Source organism: Myodes glareolus, chromosome 11 (genome assembly GCF_982192425.1).
Source record: "Myodes glareolus chromosome 11, mMyoGla1.1, whole genome shotgun sequence".
Lineage (NCBI taxonomy): Eukaryota > Metazoa > Chordata > Mammalia > Rodentia > Cricetidae > Myodes > Myodes glareolus.
In genome coordinates this window covers 26606494-26626919 of record NC_142036.1, presented here as the reverse complement: position 1 = coordinate 26626919, position 20426 = coordinate 26606494, and the positions used below count along the sequence as shown (strand labels likewise).

Genomic DNA, 20426 nt, shown 5'->3' with positions numbered 1-20426 from the left:
TTTTCAGGGCTTAGCTGCTGCCTCTTCTCCTGCCCTGGGAGGGGAAGGGCTGGGGACAGAGCCAAGCCTGATGATGTGGCTGCACGCTTGTGACCCTAAGCCTGTCTCCTCTTTATGATGAACCATATTCCTTACATTTTGCCTCTCAGTTCAACTGGAATATGCCCTTAGCCACCTAGAAGTATTTTTAGAACAAACAACGGACACAAATCACCTCACTGCAGTTTGCCTCATTATTGGCTTCTGTTTTGGTAACTGATCTCAGTTTGAATTCCGGAGCCGTGGTGCCTAAGCTGGAAGCGACCTGCCCAGGTTGAACTGAAAACACCTCTGGAATTATACTGCCACCATCATTACGACCACCTTCAGTTCCTGCTTTAGTGATGGCAGCCGTTGAATGTCATGCTACCCTCAAAACAACAGGGTCTACACATACAAGTGGACTCCTTCCTAAGGGCTCACGACTGGATGGCGTGAGACATCAAGGGGCAAAGTAGCTGCCCTCAGGTTCTGTACAGGCAGTGGTAAGCAATGTCCTTGGCCTAGCAATCACAGAGAAAGGAACAGGCAGACTTTCCCCACGGCTCCCAAGCCGCTGTGCAGGGCACTGCAGAGCACAGTTTCCAGAAACTACGCTGTGAGTTCTGAAGGCGATTCTTGGGATTACTGACTGACACTAGGAAAATTAGTGATCTTGAAAAGGAAAATATTAAAATAAACCAGCTCTCTGAGTGCTGACTAGAAAGGGGTGGCTTCAATGCCAACCTTCTTGCCTCAGGCTGACTTCTCCCCGATCTGCTGAACAGACCTGACTTTCAGCTGCCAAGGAGACTGGTCCACCTTGAAGGAAATAAACATTCTCCTAAGGCGGAGGGCTCTTCTGGAAAGGGCACAAGATATTTGAGGAATTTAAATCAGAAGTGCCTGGCTAGGTGAATATGGGGAAAGAGGTGTAGGGAGTACCACCCATCCCGTTGGGGATGTCTACTTCTGGCCATGCAGGATAGAGTCCCCCTGAACCCCCCCAAAGAAATACAGCTGTAAACACTCTCCCAGTCTTCCAGGTCTTTGATTGGAAAAGCTGTGTTGGCCTCTGAGCCATTGATTGGTCAACAGACTGGGGTCCTACTCCTAACAAGCATCCAAGTATACCAAAGACCTCACCACAAACCCAGACCTCACAGAAGGGTGACCCACGTCAGGATTCTAAGTAGGATATGTCACCTAGGCTCAGCAAGTCTACTCCGAAAGAAGGCTGGCTTAATGATCCAGACACTAACAGTTCCTAGTCATCTAATTCTGAAGAATACTTACTAGAAGACATCCTAGAGCCAAGCACATCAACAATAAAATAAAAGAAAGTTGTTTTAATAAAGGTAGTAAGTATACATAGTATAAATTTGCCATTTTAGCTATTTTTAAGTATATGGTTCTGTGGCATTCAAGTTCATTCACAGTGCGGTGCCACCATCCATCAGCCATCTCCAGACCTTGTGTGTGTGCATACAGATGCTGGAGGTCAGCCTCAGTAGTCATTCCTCAGGTGCTCTAGACCTTGTTTTAGTGACAGGGTCTAGCACTGGCCTGGAACTCACTGACTGGGCTGACTGGCCAGTGGGAGCTGCCTGTCTCTATTTTTTCAATGCAGGAATTACAAAGATCACATGCAGCCTTGTAAAGTAATTTATGTGTATGGGTGTTTTGCCTGCATGCATGTCTGTGTCCCACATGTGTGTAAGCCTGCAGAGACCAGAAAGGGTTTTGGATCCTCTGGAACTGGAGTTACAGAAGTTGTGAGCCATCATGTAGATGCTGGGAATTGAACCCTGCTCATCCAGGATCGCAGCTAGTGCTCATAATCACTAAGCCATCTCTTTAGCACCTACATAGAGTTTCTTATGTGGGTTCCAGAGACCGAATTCAAGTGCTTATGTTTTTGTAGCAAGCACTTTACTGACCGAACTATCTCTCTAGCCTCTAGAAGGCTTCATTTTGCAAAGCAGTCTGTATCCTTTAAACTTCCCTGCTCCCTGTCCCTCTCCTTCGTGCCCTGAAACAAACATAGCTATACAACTCTCCAACAGTTTTGTCTGAAGTTTGATTTGATTTCTTTCCTGTTTGAGTAGAGTACACACTCACACTTACTCATGTACTGCTTATTAGTGAGGTCTTCGGATTGAGAGCACTTTTATAAAACCATCAGATGTTAGACAAAGCACAAGAAAGTGACTTCTCAAAATTTTCAGACACAAGTTTGGATCTTTATGGTAGGTGGACAGTTTCAGGTGTTTTCAACTAAAAACATCCATCTCTCTGGGTCGGAGGACACAGCACTTCTAAAACACCTTCCTCTGCGAGGATCCCTCATCCTCACACCTGGGAAGATTTTTCAGGCAGTCATGATTTCTTTACACTAGTGGAAACTATGTGAAAAGATCTAGACACAAAACATTCATAAGTCAGCCCTGACTGCTACATTCACACACCGCACTGTGGGAGGCATGGTGAAAGATGGATCTGGAGAGACGGCTCAGTGGTTTACAGTACTTGTTGTTCTTCTGTTAAGTTCCCAGCATCCACATGGGGACTTACAACCATCTGCAACAACAGTTCTGGGGATCTGACCCCCTCTGCTAGTCTCTGTGGGCACCAGAACATACATGGTTCACATACATGTATGCAGGTAAATACTCATATGCATAAAATAAAAAATAGTAAGACTTGCCTACATATTCTCAAAGGATCTCAGTTTAAGTTAAAACCTCCTCTTGAGCAGTGTTTTGACTAGTGATTACAGAGGCCATCACTGTGCTTGAACTGAGAAATGATATAATCAATGTGCCCCTTAAATTTGTCTTCGATAGGATGCTGGACCTAAGGAAGATGGTTGTGTACCTCATGAATCTTGACCTGCAGAAACTCAAAGAATGTCTGGGTGGGCTGCTCCTTAGTGTCGTCTTAATATAACAATTCTAACCTTACACAAATTGCTCTGACAGATTCAAAAAATAAAAAGGAAGCATTCCATATCATTTAGGGAGCCCAGCCTAACCCAATTATAGCCAAAATATGATGGGGATATAAAAGCAAACAAAATTACAGGTCTATTTTGAATGTAAACATACATTGGTCAAGGAGATCAATAAGAAATAAGCTTATCACAATCAAAATGGTATTATTAATCAATTAAATTTATCAATCAATTTAACTAATCATTTAAAAGGTGGCCAAGGAAATCCATAATAAGTTAGCTTATCACAACCAAAATGGTATTATTATAAGAAGACATGGCTAGTTTAACATTTAAAAATATCAATACATAATTCATAGATTAAAGGAGTCAAGTCATACAATCATCTCAGTTGATGCAGAAAAACCATTTTATGAAATTCAGTATTATTTTTGATGAATAAAAACATTTCTGCCAGAAAGTGGTGGCTCATGTTTTTAATCCCAGCACTTGGGAAGCAGAGACAGGTGGATCTCTGTGTGTTTGAGGCCAGCCTGGTCTACAAAGTGAGTTCCAGGACAGTCAGGACAATTACACAGAGAAACCCTGTCTTGAAAAACCAAAACGAAACCAAATTGAAACAAAACATAAAAACCATTTCTTAGCAAATGAGGAATAAGGAAACATCCTCTATCTCTTAAACAGTATTTGTAAAAACTCTAATAAGCATAAATATCTGATGGCAAACAGTGAAAGGGTTCCATTCAAATGTGCTCAAGGTCCTAACACAGTGAGGTCAGGTACAAAAACCCTGAGAGTTTAGGGAATATAATTTTAATTATTTCTAATAAAATTATCTAAGTAGTAATTCCAAAATAATTGATATATGTTATTTGAATTATTAAGAATTAAACTAGACTAAGAAAATATACAAAAGTCAGTTCCCATTCTATACTCTAGCAGTATGTAGGTAACAAATCAGATTAAAAACATTTTACAGGGGCTGGAGAGACGACTCAGTGGTTAAGAGCACTGGCTGCTCTTCCAGAGAACCCGGGTTCAATTCCCAGCACCCACATGGCAGCTCAAAACTGTCTGAAGATCCAGTTGCAGGGGATCTGACACCTTCACACAATGCACATAAAATAAAGTTAAATGTTAAATAAACCATAAAAAAAAGAACTGGGTCTGATCTCCAGTTTAAAAAAAACATTTTACAAATATAAACTGTATATATATATAAAAACCTAAAAGATTTTTCAGGGAACTAAGAATAGTCCTAGTAAAACATGAACAAAATATTTATGAAGAAAACTGCCAAACCTCATAAGAATATGTTTTATTTGTGACAGTCTTACTATTCCCTAGGCTTGCCTTTAAATCCTGGTCCTCCTGCCCCTGCCTCCCAAATGCTGGGATTAGAGTGACCCAAAATGTCTAGCTTTCATAAAGATGATATTATTATTATTATTATTACTATCCATCTTTTCCCTTTTTTTTCTTTTTATTTTTTATTTGTTTTGCTTTTTCAAGATAGGTTTCTATGTGTAATATTCCTGGCTATCCAACTCGCTCTGTAGACCAGACTGGCCTCGAACTCACTGAAATCCGCCTGCCTCTGCCTCCCAAGTGCTAGGATAAATGGCATGTGCCACCACCACCATTCAGCCTCCTCTACTCTTTAAAATTTTATGTGTATGAGTGTTTTGCTTCCATGTACAGTTGTGTACTGCATGTGTGTCTTAGTTTGCCCATGAAAGTCAAAGGAACTGGGGTTACAGACAGCTTGAGCTGCCATGTGGGTACTGGGACTCAGACTTGAGTCCTGTGAGAAAGTGGGAAGCTCCCCTAATCACTGAGCCACCTCTCTAGCCCTTCATAAAATATTTTTAAAGGCCTAGTTCATTACAGTCATACAATGGCCAGAAATTAGAAAAGCCACTGTCAAAAACTGATAATTCTCCCCAACTGAGGTATTATATTTAATGTAATCCCATTCAAAATTAAGGTTTTTTGGTAGAATTTGACACTCTGATTTGAAATTTGTATGAAAAGGCTTAGCATGACCATGATCACGAGACCCACAAAGTACAGGAAAGCCTATCTCTCATATAACAAAGCAATAAGAATAAGCAGGAGATGTAACTCAGCTGATGGAGGGCTTGCCTTGTATGTACAAGGCTCTAGGTGTGAGCCCCAGCACTGTAGAGCCTGGGCATACATCTGTAACCAGCCACTTAGGGGAGGAGGCAGGAGGAGGTTCAAGGTTTTTGTCTAATAAGGTTTTGATTGACATTTTTCTACCTTACAGGTCTTTTTCTTAATTTATATATATATAGTGTGTGTGTGTGTGAGTGTGTGTGTGTGTGTGTGTGTGTGTGTGTGTAGGATTTCTTCTACATGTGCAAGTAAGTGTCTTAGGGATTCTACTGCTGTGAAGAGACACAATGACCATGGTAACTTTTGTAAAGGAAAGCATTTAATTGGGCTCGCTTACAGTTTCATGTCAGTTCATTACCATCAAGGCAGGGAGCATGGCAGTGTGCAGGCAGATGTGGTACTGGAAAAGTAGCTGAGAGTCCTACATCTTGCAGGTAACAGGAAGTCGAGTGAGACGGGGGTATCCTGAGCAATGGAAACCTCAAAGCTTGTCCCTACAATGACACTCTTCCTCCAAGAAATCTCCAGATAGTGCCACTCTCCATGAGATTATGGGGGCCAATTACATTCAAACTACCACAACAAGCGTTTCTTATACTATTTCTTTGTTTCCCCACACACCCATTTGTTTGTTCTGTCCTATTTTGGTTTGTTTTTATTTTGTTGTTGTTTTTAAATGCCCGTTTGCTTTCTAATGAGAGAGAAAAAGAAAAGGGGCAGATTCAGAAGTGTGGGGAGTTGGGGAGGATCTCGGAGGAGATGGGGAGGGGAAATATGATCAGAATATATTGTGCTAAAAATTCATTTTAAATTAAAAAAAGAAGAAGGCCTGGGTTTAGTTCCCAATATCCACATGGTAGCTCACATCTGTCTATTACTCCAGTTCTGGGGAATCTTCTGGGCTCTTTGGGCTCCCAAACACACATGATATACACAAATGAACACAGGCACACACACATAAAAATAATAAATAAACAAATAAATCTTAAGGATAAAAGAGAAGCAACAAATATAAATAAACCAGAACTTGCTTTTTATAAATATAAAAAAACCTTACAAATTTCATAATTTGTGAGGATAACCCAAGTCAAAAACAAGCAAAGACTTCTATATATCCCTTACAAAAGGGGAGGCTAAATGCAATGTGCAAATAAAAAAAAATGCAATCTCACTTGGTAAGGAGGGGCACGCCACAACTCACAATGCAATCGTTAGCCTGTGGCCACAGTGCTGAGAAGAACAAGTCTGGCAATATTGGTGCAGGAGTCACAGGGGCTCTAGGACCAAAAGGAATGCAACCTGGCCAATGCTTTGGAATTACTGGTAAAGTAAAAAATACACCTATCCGCCAGCTATGGTAGTACATGCCTGCCTCTAATCCCAGCATTGGGGGGCAGAGGAAGACAGATCTCTGTGAAGTCAAGACCAGCCTGGTCTACATAGTGAGCTCCGGGCCAGCCAGGATGAGAGAGAGAGGAAAAGGGAGAGGGAGAGGGAGAGAGGAAAAGGGACACCAGACCAAGCAACCACAAAACACAAATGCTATGACCTATCCATTTCCCATAGAATCCATGAGAACCCTTGAACGTAGGTGCTAGACTTGTGGAAATATTTACAGCAGCACCTCCTATCACAGTCCCCAAAGAAAGCAATCTTGTCTCTTTACAGTAGATTGGATAAAGATGCAACAAGACAGAACCTCAGGAACATAATTTAAGCACTGAAAGCAAGTAGTATCTGGGTTATATTTTAAAATACATAAAAACATTCAAAACTGAAAATCCTTGTTATTTACAAGTATAAACATAGATAGTGTAAAGAGATATAAGACAATGATCAACATAGAAGTCAAGACAATAACTAACGGGTAGGTGAGTAGCAACAGGACTGGATAGAAAGGAAACTCATCCGTTATATCACGTAAGACCTATCTGCAAATATAAAAATGTGTGAGCACAGATGAATGCAAAGGCAATGCATGGGCACCATTAATGTTCTTTTCTTTAAATAAAGAATGAATATTCATGTTTTATACTATCGTCTTAAATATACTAAATAAATATTCTTTAGTTTCTATCATTATTTGATACAATTAAACAATTTGATAACAATTGAAGCCACGGGGTGGTTTGATAATACAAATTACTTTCAGTTACAATAGCGTTATAAATGCATTAGCTAACTCAATTCTTACAATAATCCTCTGATATAGGTATTTTATTATCCACAATTTTACAAATGAAAAGATGAGACAAAGTCATTAAGTGACTTATTCAGAGCTGGAGGGTTTGATGTTCAAAGCCAGGTTTGCCCAATTCTTATAGCTGAACCCTTAACTTCTATAAAAAGAATCTGCATTCCTTTCCTTCCATGGAGAACTAAGCCCACAACACCAGCTTCTCCAGACTTGCTTTTGGAGTTCCTTTAGGAACGAATTCCTGGCTGAGGCTGTGACTCATGTGGCTCCACTGGTACAGTGTTTGCCTAGCATGCATGAAGCTCTGGGCTCCATCCTGAACACATCATAAACTGGGTATGAGGGCACACACTTATAATCCTGGCATTGGGAAAGTGGAGGCGGAGGACCAGGAGTTCAAGATCATCCTAAGCTACAAGGTAAGTTTTAAGCTAGACTGAGCCACATAAGACCCTGCTGCGTGGCTCCATCCAAAAAAGAAAAAAAAAATTCTGGTTCTCGAAAATACTAGCTGGTGAATATTTATTCACTTACAGTTCTGTTTCAAATGACAAAATGGCTGGGATGGTACCTCTTAGTTTAGACTTTTTAGGTCCCTGTTAAGCTTTTTCAAGGTACGAAAACATGAGTTATGATTTCATGGAGAATGAGGCTGCCGTATAGTCCACTCTGACCCTGTACTGAAAGAGTTACAGCAATCATCTCATACATAGGGAGGGTTGACTCTGGCTCATGGTTCTAGAGGTTCCAGGTCACAAATAAGTGTTGTGTCACTAACAAAGACAGAACATCTCGGCAGGAACTAATGGAGCAAACTCAGCTTGTAGGTCATAAAGAAAAAGAAAGCGGAGAGAAGACAAGCTAAGGTCCTAATGATGCCTCCAGTAGAACCTTAGACTTACTAAAGCCCAGGGCACATTACGTGTCTTTATCCATAAGCCACAGGTGGTAATAACAATAACCAATAACCTAGAAACTTCTATCAGATACATACATCTGTGGTGGTTTGAATGAGAATGACCCCCATAGGCTCATATTTCAAATGCTTGGTCCCCAGGTGGTAGAACCGTTTGGGAAGGATTAGGAGGTATGGTCTCATTGGAGAAGGTATGTCACTGGGGGCAGATTTGAGATTTCAAAAGCACATGTCATTCCCAGTTAGCTCTCTCCCTGCCTCAGGCTTGCGGACCAAGTTATAAGCTCTTAGATACTGCTCTAGTGCTATGCCTGCCTGCCATGCTCCCTGCCATCATGGTCATGAACTCATTCTCTGAAACTGTTAGCTCCCAACAATCATTTTCTTTTATAAGTTGCCTTGGTCATGATGCTTTGTTACAGCAACAGAAAAGTAGCCAAGATACTACCGTTTAAGACCCAAAGTACTTTCCCAAAGTGTCACCTTGGGGAGCAAGCCTTAACACAATAATCTTTGAAAGACACAGCTGCAAACCAAAGCATGTGGTATATGCTTTGGTCATGGTTTGTGTGCCCAAGTGTTCAGGTATTGGAAGCTTGATCCTCAGTGTGGTGATGGTGGAAAGTGGTGGAACCTAGTACAAGGTAATTATGTCACTGGGGGCGCTACCCTTCTAAGTAACTGATGTAATTCTTACAGGACCCTGGTTAATTTTCTTGTGAACAGCTTACTGTAACAGTGCAAGGCTGGACCAGTCCTGTTCTCTTGACCCATGTTCACACTGCAACTTCTCATTTGTGCATGTGTTGCCTCCATGTACCATCCCCATGTAACAGATATGATGCAGTCAGGGAGATCCCCATCAAAGACGTGCAACATCTACACCTCTAGATAAATATATAAATAAATCTATTTTCTTCACAAATGTTAACCCAGCTTCAGATCTTTTTATTTTCTTTTTTGTTATAGTAAGGGAGAACAGACCAGTGCAGATGGGGTAATGCTGGAGGACCAGCTGCTTCTATGAGAACCTTCAACCATCTTATCTGACAGCTGTTCAACAAGAGAGACAGGGATGAATGGAGTCACTCTTGTTTAGGTTGGTGTTAACAGGCTTTACCCAGGTCAGCAGGTAACCACAGGACCCACATTTGGTCCAACTTTTAGTAATATTCTTACTAAAATAAGTATACTGAAACTTATTCTTACTAAAACCTGGGGAGAAGTTCTGATCACAAAGGAAGAACACGAATCTCTGAAAAGTGAACACGTCATGGGCTGCTCTCAGACCTGCTGCCATATGCTTTCTCTAGCTCACGGCTTAGCATTGGAATAACAGGCTTGCTGCCCTTACACGTCTCCTCTCTGCTGCTCCTTATTTCTACGGCTTGAAAAGGCTGTCAGCTGTTGTCACCTGGAGGCATCGCCACGGCAGCCATCATTGCTTACTGCTTCCTGTGCAGTGTGGCTAGTGGTCTAGGAAGCTCCTTGACAGAGCTGGAGTGAGCTACTGAGAGAGGAGTCACGTGCTGGAGTGCAGGGTCTAGAGGGCAGAGTGGGTGTGTACTCACACAGGGCAGGAGGCAGGAATCACAGAAGGGTGCTTTATAAGGACTGATAAGAGAGATCAAATTCAATTTTATCATGTACTTTACTACTATATCAAGATTGAGAAAGGAACAAATACTTTTTAAAGTAATTTAAACACTGAGATTCTACAGGGATAGATGCCTTGGGATAAATATACAGGTATCACAAGAGCAAGTCTTAGATGTTCAAGAAGCAAAACTGTAGCAAAGATTTTTAGTTCACTCTGCAAAAAGCTGAGCCTATAGAGGCAAACACCAGTCAGAGGCTTCCTGGATTATAAGGAGACAGCTCTCACTGGGGAGAGGAGAAGCGCCCTTTCCTTGTACTGGAAAAGGAAATATTTGTACTGGAAATGTGTGAACCAATTTTCCAAGAGGAGATGAAAAAGCACTGATTAGAACCCCCAGGAGGGGATGAGGCAGGAGATCAAGCCAGCAGTGACCCATTTATATGCTGCTGCAGTACTTCTGAATGTAGAGAGGAAGCAGGGCCACCTTCCACATTCCTTCCCTTCTCCCTGTGCTCCCCAAGTCCCAAGCTGTCCCCACCCTGTTACTGGATCTGCAGCCATGCAGACAATTAGAACCCTCCTGCCTGCTGGGGTGTTTACTATTCCTGGCCACTATGTACTGGTAACTAAGCACCACTGAGATAAAATGGTAACCCAGTAGCCCAGAAGACAATGTTCTCCACAAAGCCCAACTACCAGGAGTCAAAGAATCCTACATCCATTGGCTCAATAAAAAATGTGACTCAGAGGACAGATGTGATGATGGACAGGCAGCTTCCAGCCTGGGGCTGCTTATGATGACCATTCTTACAGTATGTATACTTATTAACTTATCCAAGGAATTGTATTTCCTAGAGATTAACCTAGGCTCAGAGAGGTAAAGTACCCTGATCCAAGTTACAGGATAATTGCCCAGAGCCTATGGGAGCTCTCAAGGGACACAGGACAAACAGTCTCCAGAGCAATACTTCCCATACTCCAGTCACTGGAATGTAACAGGATTCTGTCACAGTCAAGCTCACTGGTATTAGTATTTACAATATTTTTCTTGAGCATGAGACTCTTAATCTCAGGGTCATGGGTTTGAGCCCCACATTGGGTGCCATTTGTTGACAAGGGGTTTCTGTCCTGCCCGGTTCCTGTATTCGTTAAATCCCAAATAAATCACATGGAGGTCTATATTAATGATAAACTGATTGGCCCATTAACTCAGGCTTCTTATTAACTCTTATAACTTATATTAACTCATTATTCTTATCTATGTTAGCCATATGGCTCAGTACCTTTTTCAGTGAGGCAATCACATCTTCCTTCTTCTGTGATTAGGACAGGACTCGGGAGGAATGGGCTTCCTCCTTCCCAGAATTCTCCTGTTCTCATTGACCCACCTCTACTTCCTGTCTGGTTGTCCTGCCTATACTTCCTGCCTGGCTACTGGCCAGTCAGCGTTTATTTAAAACATAATTGACAGAATATAGACAATTGTCCCATACCACCATCTTGGTACAATCATCTGTGCTCCAGGGCACACAGAAGGGAAGAGCAGGTGAGGGTGACTTGAGGCACATCACGGGTAGTTAGGAAATGGGGGTGGGGTGGGGTGGGACAACAGATTCTCTGTCCTCCTTGAGTGTTCATGAAGGTCTCACATTTGACAGACGAGAAACAGGGAGAGTGAAGCTCATCCAGTAACTCCAGAGTAAGGGAGATAATGTGGGATTACTTACATAAAATTTTCTGGGTATTCACTCAGGGCCATGTCAATGATGTTGAGAGCATCATGGTAGTGTTTCTGGGCTGACAACAGGAGAGCGAGGAGGTGCAGGGAGTTGGCATCATCACCTTGGAGTTGAAGAGCTTGACGGACATACCCGAGAGCTTCTGGTATCTGGTTTAAAACAAGACCAAACGGAATGTTTAAACAGTTCCACAGAAAGGGGCCATGGTTACAGAAAGTGTATTGTGAGCGGTTTCACATCGTACTGCACCCATATTTTAGGGGGCAACCTCATGGCATCCCCATGACACTGGCCAAATAAGGGAGCACATCCTCTTCAGCAGTAATAGGGCTGACAAGGGACCAGAGAGACCCCATTCTCTAGTTAACTGCCCACACACTCTTCCATCTCTCTGGAGAAACACGTTCTCACTTTTGTTCCTCACAGAACCAATGAACTTTTGATTATGTCTAAGATGACTTTACTGCAAATGGAGACGCAGGCAAACTACCAAGGGTTCTTTTTTTTTTTTAAAGTAATTTTATTAAATTATAAAAAGTTTCCATTTACGCCCCTCCTCCCAACGCCCTCCCACTCCCCCCCCTCTCCTCCTCCCTCTTTGTCCCCAAGGGCAGTCAGGGTCTCCTGCCCTGTGGGAAGTCCAAGTTCCTCCCCACTCCCTCCAGGTCCAGGAAGGTGAGCATCCAAACAGACTGGATCCCAAAAATCCAGTATATGCAGAGGAAACCAGTCCCAGTGTCATTGTCAATGGCTTCTCAGAAAGACTGCAGGCCAGCCACATTCAGAAAATCCGGCCACATTCAGAGAATCTGGTTGGATCACATGCTCATTCAGTGGGATTAAACTGCCTTAGCTGAATCACTCTCCCTTTTCATAGCATTATTGAAATTAAAACACTTCATAGGCCATGAAACCTTTAACAGAGCTTTCTAAGGACCAGATGTCTGGATCTCCACTGGACATGAAGGAAATATGCAAACAAACAAAAGCCCACACCTTTCCCAACTACATCCCAAAATAATTGGAGACAAGAAACAAATTACAGGGCCACTTGCAAAGCAGATGTATCCAAATTTAAGCAGGTTCAAGCACAGCCTTAACCATGAATGCAACAGCTGTTCATCATGTCCTTGTGTAAGTGGTGCATACATGTGCACTTGCCTGTAGATGTGCATGTAGAGGCTAAGGGTTGCCATGGGGTGTTTTCTCTATCCTTCTCCAACTTCATTTTTTTGAGGCAAGTCTCTCACTGAACCCAGAGCTCCCAAAATCCACCTGTGTCTGTCCCACAGTGCTGTAGTTATAGATGTGTTACTGTATCTGGCTCTCACATGAGTGTCAGGGAGCAGAACCTTACCCACTAACCATCTAGTGTCATCCAGCTTCACAACATGGTCTTTAATGAAGATTAAAGGGGCATGGAGCCCAGGGTTCAATGTACAGTAGGTATTTGAACACATTAGATTTCAGGTTTAATAGAAAGGAAAATCTGAAGTTGGATTTCAAAGCAGAGCTGGGCACAGAGGCATCTAACTTATCTGCACAGGGGACTCCTTCCTGTGTGGCTTCCAACTCTGCCCTTCAGTTCTCCTGCCTCTTCCCAAATCTTCAGGAATCTCAGCCCTTAGGAGACTCTATGACTTCCTTTTCCCGAGCCTCCCGATTTTCCACTCTGAATCTCAGTTTCACATGGATCTACGGAGGCTTCCTTCTATGGAACCCTAGAGCAGTCAGCGCTACGCTCATGCTTCAGTGTCAGGGAGGAAGTTCAGGTACAGAGAGGTGAGGTACCTTGAGTACACCTGCTGAGTGATGGTGGGGGGGGACTCTGGCTGTTCTGATCCTTCTCTACCCTCTCTGGAGGGTCATGACCTCTGTCCCAGGTCGCAGGGACACACTCACTTAGAGCCCTGGCGATTCAACACTCATGCCTGTAATCCTGGTGGATGAGTTGCACCCATAAGTCTCCATCTACTTATCCACTCTCTACGCAACAGCCTCCTGCATGAGATCATTCCTCAGCTTGAAGTAGGGAGGCAAAGGCAGCTATCCTCACGGTGCTGCTGGTTTGTAGGGATGGGCAAGTATTTAAGGATAGAGATGGGGCTCAAAATGTTATCTTTAGAAAGGAGTAGATGCAGGGTTCAGAGCTGGCTCCTTCATTAAAAAAGTCTTACTGGGTGTCAAACACATACCAGCAGTGTTCAAGTGCCAAGGCTAGGCAATGACAATGGCAGACATGGGTCCTCCCTTCCTGACCTCAAGTGGAAAAGACTGATATTTTATATGGAAAATGGCTTCATGAGGAAGTGAAGGGAAAACAGATCAGTGCTCAGCCCACCTCTGCTGCAGTGGCAGCTCCTAACCAGTCCAGCTGTGAGCCACATTCCACCAGGTAACAAACCTCTCTAGGGCTGGCATCTTGGCTTGCTGTGTTTCCAAGATGCCAATGGCAGCTACTTCTTAACACCATTCTAAGGCAACTGGGAAGAGTGGCGCATACCTCAGGCCAGCCTCTAGGGAATTCACCCTTTCAGTGTGCACTCAGGAATGTGCTGGGGCCACCACCAGTGTCTTGCTCCTAGTGGGCTAGCAAGCATATGGGTGCTGTTTCTAGAATACCTGGGAAGGAATGAGGGTACTAGGATGTGAAAGGCAGCCTAAGCCGCCTTTGGGAAGATGAAGCTAGCAAGGTTTAGCCTTCCAGCAAGAACATGCAACGGTGGAAGCGTTCATGACTTTTATGCATTTTAAAAGATCTGGTGTCTCTTGATACCTTCCAGTATTTTTCAGTTAAGCACAGATACCCCTTGACAGTCAGGTTCCCACCAGTGACTAAATCTCCACCATGAAACGCAGCACTGGGTTCCACGACCCCATTACTCTTAGCAACAAAGGCCCTTTGGTGACCCTGGAATCAGGGTGCATGCCTGTCCTGCACTTGTGTTGCCGCCTGGCTCCAGACTGGGCCTTTGTGGATTTACTCTCAGTAGTACAGCCTAGGCCGTCTACCTTCACAGTACATGCTCAAACCATCTGGAACCCCAGGGTCTTTCCCCAGAGCAGCGTCAGGCAAAGGAAGGGAGGTCTGACAACGCCTCCGACTACAGGAACTGGAGCTTGGGACGTTATAGACACTGACCTGTCTGGAGATGGCCAGCTGCAGAGCCAGGTAGAAAGCTGCTTGGTGGTCTGTAGGTGACAGGCTGTGGGCCCTGAAAAAGTATTCACTCGATTAGAACACGAGGCCACCTCTGCATGTCCCATCACAAGTTCTCTGCACATCTGCATTCTGTGTCCCATTTTCAGCTGAATTATGTATCATTTCCTCACCCTTCCCCAATACCGCTAATGTTACACAATCTGACCACCATACACAGATTATGTTTTAATATGAAATATTAAAATTAAATTAAATTTAAATTAATTGGAATATGTGCTTGGTTCTTATCCAGAACCTAAAATGGCCATAGAGGTTCCCAGACTCTGAAGGGGCCTAGAGACAGGTAATCAATCCCTAGATAGCCCTTTGCTGAATAGAAATCAGTGTCATTCTGGGTCATGATAAAAACAACTAACAGGCCATGGGCCCTGAAAAAGTATTTACCCTTTTCTTATATAAACTCGTGGCCAGATGATGACTACTTTGGTTAAGTTTGGTGTGGCCTTAACGCTACTTCATCCAAATTTCTGGATTTCAGAAAAAGCCATATGAAAATCAAAGACCAGTTTTGCTTATAAAATGAGGTTTGGATTTTTGTGAACCAGAGGAGGAAAGAAAGACACCCATTTACTCTGTAAGGAGTCTACTAAATTCCATGCAGCTCCCTAATTGTGCTCCTCTAACTATGTTGTGTGACAGTGTGGTTGGACACCTGGCTTGGTTCCATCCCCTGGTCCTGGCTGCTGGATGCGGAGGCTGCTTGGGCTGTCTAACAGGCTGCAAGTGTAACCTTCTTCGACTTTTATGTGGAAGTTCATGTATTTCATCAGAAGCAATTCAAAATGTGATAGTGTACAGAACCTACTTCTGCTTTTAACAATCTGGTAGGAAGAGAAAAACAAACTTAACTTCCATAAAAGGGAGCATGGAGCAGACTAATTACCAAGTGTGGTCCTGGATAGCAAAGAACCATCTCTGCTTTGACAGCATTCTGTGATCAAAAGAGGGACTTTCACCAACAGACAGCAAGTTCAAGATGAAATAGAAACTGAAATTATTATGGAGTCATCTGTGGCCAACTCGCCAAAGTTTTCTACAGACATTGGTCTTTTACATAATTGTCAGATTTCCACGGGAAAAGAAAAAAACATGTAATATGCACGACCCAGAAAATGAACTTGGGTACTGTTTGGGCAAATGCTGTACTGTATGAATAACTGGGGTTTGCTCTTTCCTTAGTATTTTAATTTACTTAAAAATAGTTTTTATTATTTTATATTTGTGTGTATGCTGTACACATGTGTGCTGGTAGGCTTGCCTGTGAGTACACATCTGGAGGACAGAAATCTCTGTTCTATTGTTCTTGTTCTTCATACTGTTTTTTTTTTTTGAGGTCTTGTCTTTCCCTGAACTATGACTAGACTGACTGGCCAGTGAGCCACAGGGATCCCCGACTCTGCCTCCTCAGCACCAGGATTAAGAAAACGCATCACCACATCAAGTTTTTATGTGAGTGCTGAGAATCAAATCAGGTTCTCATGCCCGTGCAGCGAGCATTTCACCCATGAACCCCACGGCTCCAGTTGTTAATATCAACGAGGGAGTCCTGGAGAACCCTTACTAGCAGCCCCTCGACAGGCCACAACCTTTGGGCTTTACTGGCCTGGGTTTAAGCGACGGCATCTGAGCATTCGCTAGAGCTGTCTCCACTGCATTCCAGCTTGCATGACTGACACGCCCTGGCTCTCCACGCATGAGTAATGAAAGGAATTTTCTTTGGTGCTCATGGGTGAGGTGAAAATGTCATGGTTTCTGTCTTTCTCAATTATCCAGTGAAAATGGGTAGAAGATCGATTATGAAGAAACATTTTATTATGCAGAGTAATTTATTTTATCTCGTCTTCTTTCAAAAATAAAAAGACCAGGTTTCTACAGCCATCAAAAATAATTTGTCAGAACTGTAATTTTTCTCAGCCCAGTTTGTATTTTTCCACAAAGTAAGTCAAATCATGGTTGCTTCTATCCAGTGCCAACTAAGTGAAAAGCTGGCAGCTGCTCTTGTGAATTCTGAGTGTGGATGGTGATCGCTATGGGCAAAGGCCCCACTCTGGTCTCATCACAGAATTGTGGGTCACTAACCACAGGCCTGTAAAAGAAACAAACTGGAAGTGCTAGCAGTTTTGCCATTTGCAGAGTACATTATGGTGACTTCTAAAGAATTTCCACTGAGGCTAATAATGAGACTCCGACTGCCCATTTCTACTGAAGCACACCTTAAAACATGCAGTTTTAAGTGTCTTACTTACATAATTTTGTTAATGAATGAAACTAACTACTTTAGCAAAAGAAAGGGGGTAGGTGGGAAATAGCAAATAAAACAAGAAAAAACAAGTGGGGTTCACCCCTATAGACGCCACACAGCTTGCTTCAGTTGTGTGGGACAGCTCCAGCAGCTAAGCTTCCTGGGACAAGGGCCCTTTGATATGCTTACTGCTACTTTGCTCAATGAAAACCAAGTGCCCAAGAAGCTGCAATTCTGAAAATTCTACATGAATCCAAAGCAGCTCCACAAGCCATCCTCATGTAGGGAGCACCTGGCCAGGTTGCTAAAAGAAACTCACGCAACCTAAAATGCTATCACAGCGAAGCTCACAGTGCCTCAATTGATAAAGCACCTATGCTTTAAAGAATTCAATTTTTCTTCCATGACAAAGATGGGTATCTATTCTTCTTCCATGAATAGATAAGTATCTATTCATCTATCATCCTACCTGCCACCTACCCATCTATGTACCCATTCATCCACACTCTCCCATCTACCAATCTGACTCTCCATCGACCTATTCTCCCTTCTGCTCACCCACTCTCCCATCCATCCATCCAACCATCCAGTCACCCATTCTCCCATCTATCTACTAATCTATACACCTACTCTCCGATCACTACCCATCCATTAACCCACCCACTTACTGATTTACCCTTTCATCCACCTACTAATCCACCTGCCCATTCACCTACCCCTATCCACTCCCACCCACTCATCTGTTTATCTATCCATTTATATTATGCAGTACTTACTCCAAAGAATAAGGCTCTAGGAAGTCTGGAGATAAATAATACAAGTTTTCCTTAGGGAGCTCTTCCCACCCTACCAGAAAAAGACCAGAAATGATCTTCGCAGTGTAACAGATGCAGTGGCCAGACAAAGGCATACTGGGCTGCTGTTGGAACATGGATGGCTCAGACTACCGGGCTAGAGCCCAGCACGTCCAATGGACTCCTAAATTCCAGCTCCAATAGTGTCTAGAGCTGAGCCAAGAATATAGACAATGCTGATCAATTCTGCTTCTGGCTCATAAAGCACAGATATCACAACAATGATGACTACAATTTATGTAGTATCTATTATAAGCATCTTACCTTAGAATACTCAAAAAAGAAGGCAAAAACAGAAATGGAAAAGGGAAATGTATGATGCCAAGGCTTGGTCTTTATACCACCATCCTGCTGTCCTATCTGGCTAATTTCTCAAAATTCCCTTCAGTTCTGATTACAATGAGCAAAGAACTCGTGAATTAGGAAGTAATACGCAGAGTTAAATCAGAGCACTTTCGCTAGGGGCACACCTTAGCTTGTCCAGGTAGCTTTAGCACTGCGTCCGCATTCTGGGACCAGCTCAGCCCTAAGCTATCATCCTCTACACACACACCCACCACACTTAAACCCAAGCTAGGGGAGAGAGAGACAGGAAAGTGAAGTTATGTATCCCATGCCACCCTGAGTGGCAGACATGGATGATGTAGGAGCAGCGTTTAATGGTGCATGCATGACAGACACATGCTGTCACCGTCTTTAGGACCGCTTTTCTCCAGAGGATGTGGAAGTTCACTGAAGCAAAGCTTACACCACTGCACACAGGAGTATTTACTTCGTCATATTTCTGCTCGGCATGGATGGTGGAGGTGACTAGGTTATGGGCTGATAGCTCAGTATCTGGGTAAAGCCACACCACTTTGATATATTCAGACATTGCCCCCTTGAGGGCCCCGAAAAACAATCTTTCCACATTCTGGCTCTAGTTATGATTAAAACTTCATTCCCACTGGCCATCCCTCTTTGAAATGTACCACTTTCTTTTCAAACAAAACAAATGAACAGCAAAACCAGAAGCGAAATAATAGTATAAACAGAACTTTGGGGAAAACCATATAAAATACATAGTAGAAAAACAAGTGGATTTAAATGCTCTATTTACATTTAAGAATTAATACAATCTTTCTTATTTATTTAAAATCTTTTCCTTAAAGCTTTTATTAGGTTCCCAATTCACTAAAATAGTCAATGTCTACTTGAATCAAAATGATTGTATGCATTTGAAAAACATTCTGCATTTCAGATAAACACTAATTTAGGTTAGCCTTCTGCAAAGTAGTCAGTTAGATTAGGAGAGCTTATTTCTCCTTAGTCCCTTATGAACAAACATGCTAAATCTCTTTGAATTCAAACCTAAGCAGAGAAGGAAGAGAAAAGAATTCAGGCCAACAGAACAGCTGTTACATAACCCTCTCTGCACAGGCAGCCCCAGGCAGACCACCACCGTGGCTGTTTTTAGAGACCCAGTGAGACTGCTGATTTAAGGAAAATGAAACAGATGTGGTGGCCACTTTCTCAGGCATCCGCGTGTGGGTTTGACTAGAACTGGAGAAAGCAAAACCTGGAATCATTTGAAATGGAAATGCTTTCCTGCGCTGGGCTGAGAAACACTATAACAAAAGCTGAGCCCAGAGCCAGGGTCTATGCAGACGTCAAGAACAGGACGGCAAAATGAGGAAGTTGGACAAGCCTGCTTGGAAACAAAGAAATGAGGCTCGGGCACTTCGGTGGAGAAAAACCAGGTGATGAGGACGCCATGAGAAAGGCACACGGACAACATGGCCGATACATACTACGCATCGCTGAGGAAAGCATCTAACAACGGTGGCTGGTATAGGTTGGTTCATGAGGTCTTCAAAGATGCAACTAAGTTTCTAGCACAGTTTTAAGAAATCAATGTAACTCAGGTATATTTAAAACGACAGGATCAATTCCAATTCTAGATTTCATCTCACAGGGCTCGATTTTCAGGGATTAACTTGATTTTGATGATTTATTACACCTGCAATGAGCAAAGTTAGTTACAAGGAAAAGATGCTGGCTCAACACTGGCTCCTTTCACTCCTGCACCTCCTCCCCAAACTGCAATGGCATTAGTGCTTGTCCTGCCCACCAGGTACGTACAGAGGCATGGGGATAACCACGGAATTGATGATAACAATGTCCTGTTCAAGTGTGAAGGTGTTGTGGGCAGTGGGTTAGGGGCGGCTGTTATCATGGCGTTTCAGAGACTTTCAGACCTCTGGTTTCTGCACTTGTTAAATGTCACAGCCTACAGTCTAACATGCAGAAAAAGTCAGAAAAGAAGGACCTCTTTTCAAGACAATGACAAATGCCTCCAATAAAGGAACCAGCTCTATAGACAAAGTGTCTACCTTTCTTGTGCTGAAATCACTTTATCAGGAATGAATAAAAAATACCCAAATAGATTAAAAGTGGGCGATCAGGGCAAGGAGTGATATCCTGCTTCCAGTTTCGAGGTTTCATGTTTGCTGCTCAAGACAACATACTCTCCACGGCAAAACACTGTTTACATAATCTTTAAAAA

The 20426-nt window shown here is 42.9% G+C and overlaps 1 protein-coding gene across 11 annotated transcripts in view; it reads right to left on the bottom strand.

The window, feature by feature from the left end:
* Positions 1-20426, bottom strand: part of Ttc7b (tetratricopeptide repeat domain 7B) — a 215952-nt gene that overhangs the window by 64892 nt on the left and 130634 nt on the right. For all 11 annotated transcript variants that reach the window (XM_085697829.2, XM_085697833.2, XM_085697836.2 and 8 more), the window contains 2 exons: positions 14705-14777; positions 11551-11711 (listed from right to left, as the gene is read on the bottom strand). In XM_085697829.2, coding sequence (XP_085553955.2) covers positions 11551-11711; positions 14705-14777 — 234 coding nt within the window. The remainder of the gene's footprint in view (positions 1-11550; positions 11712-14704; positions 14778-20426) is intronic.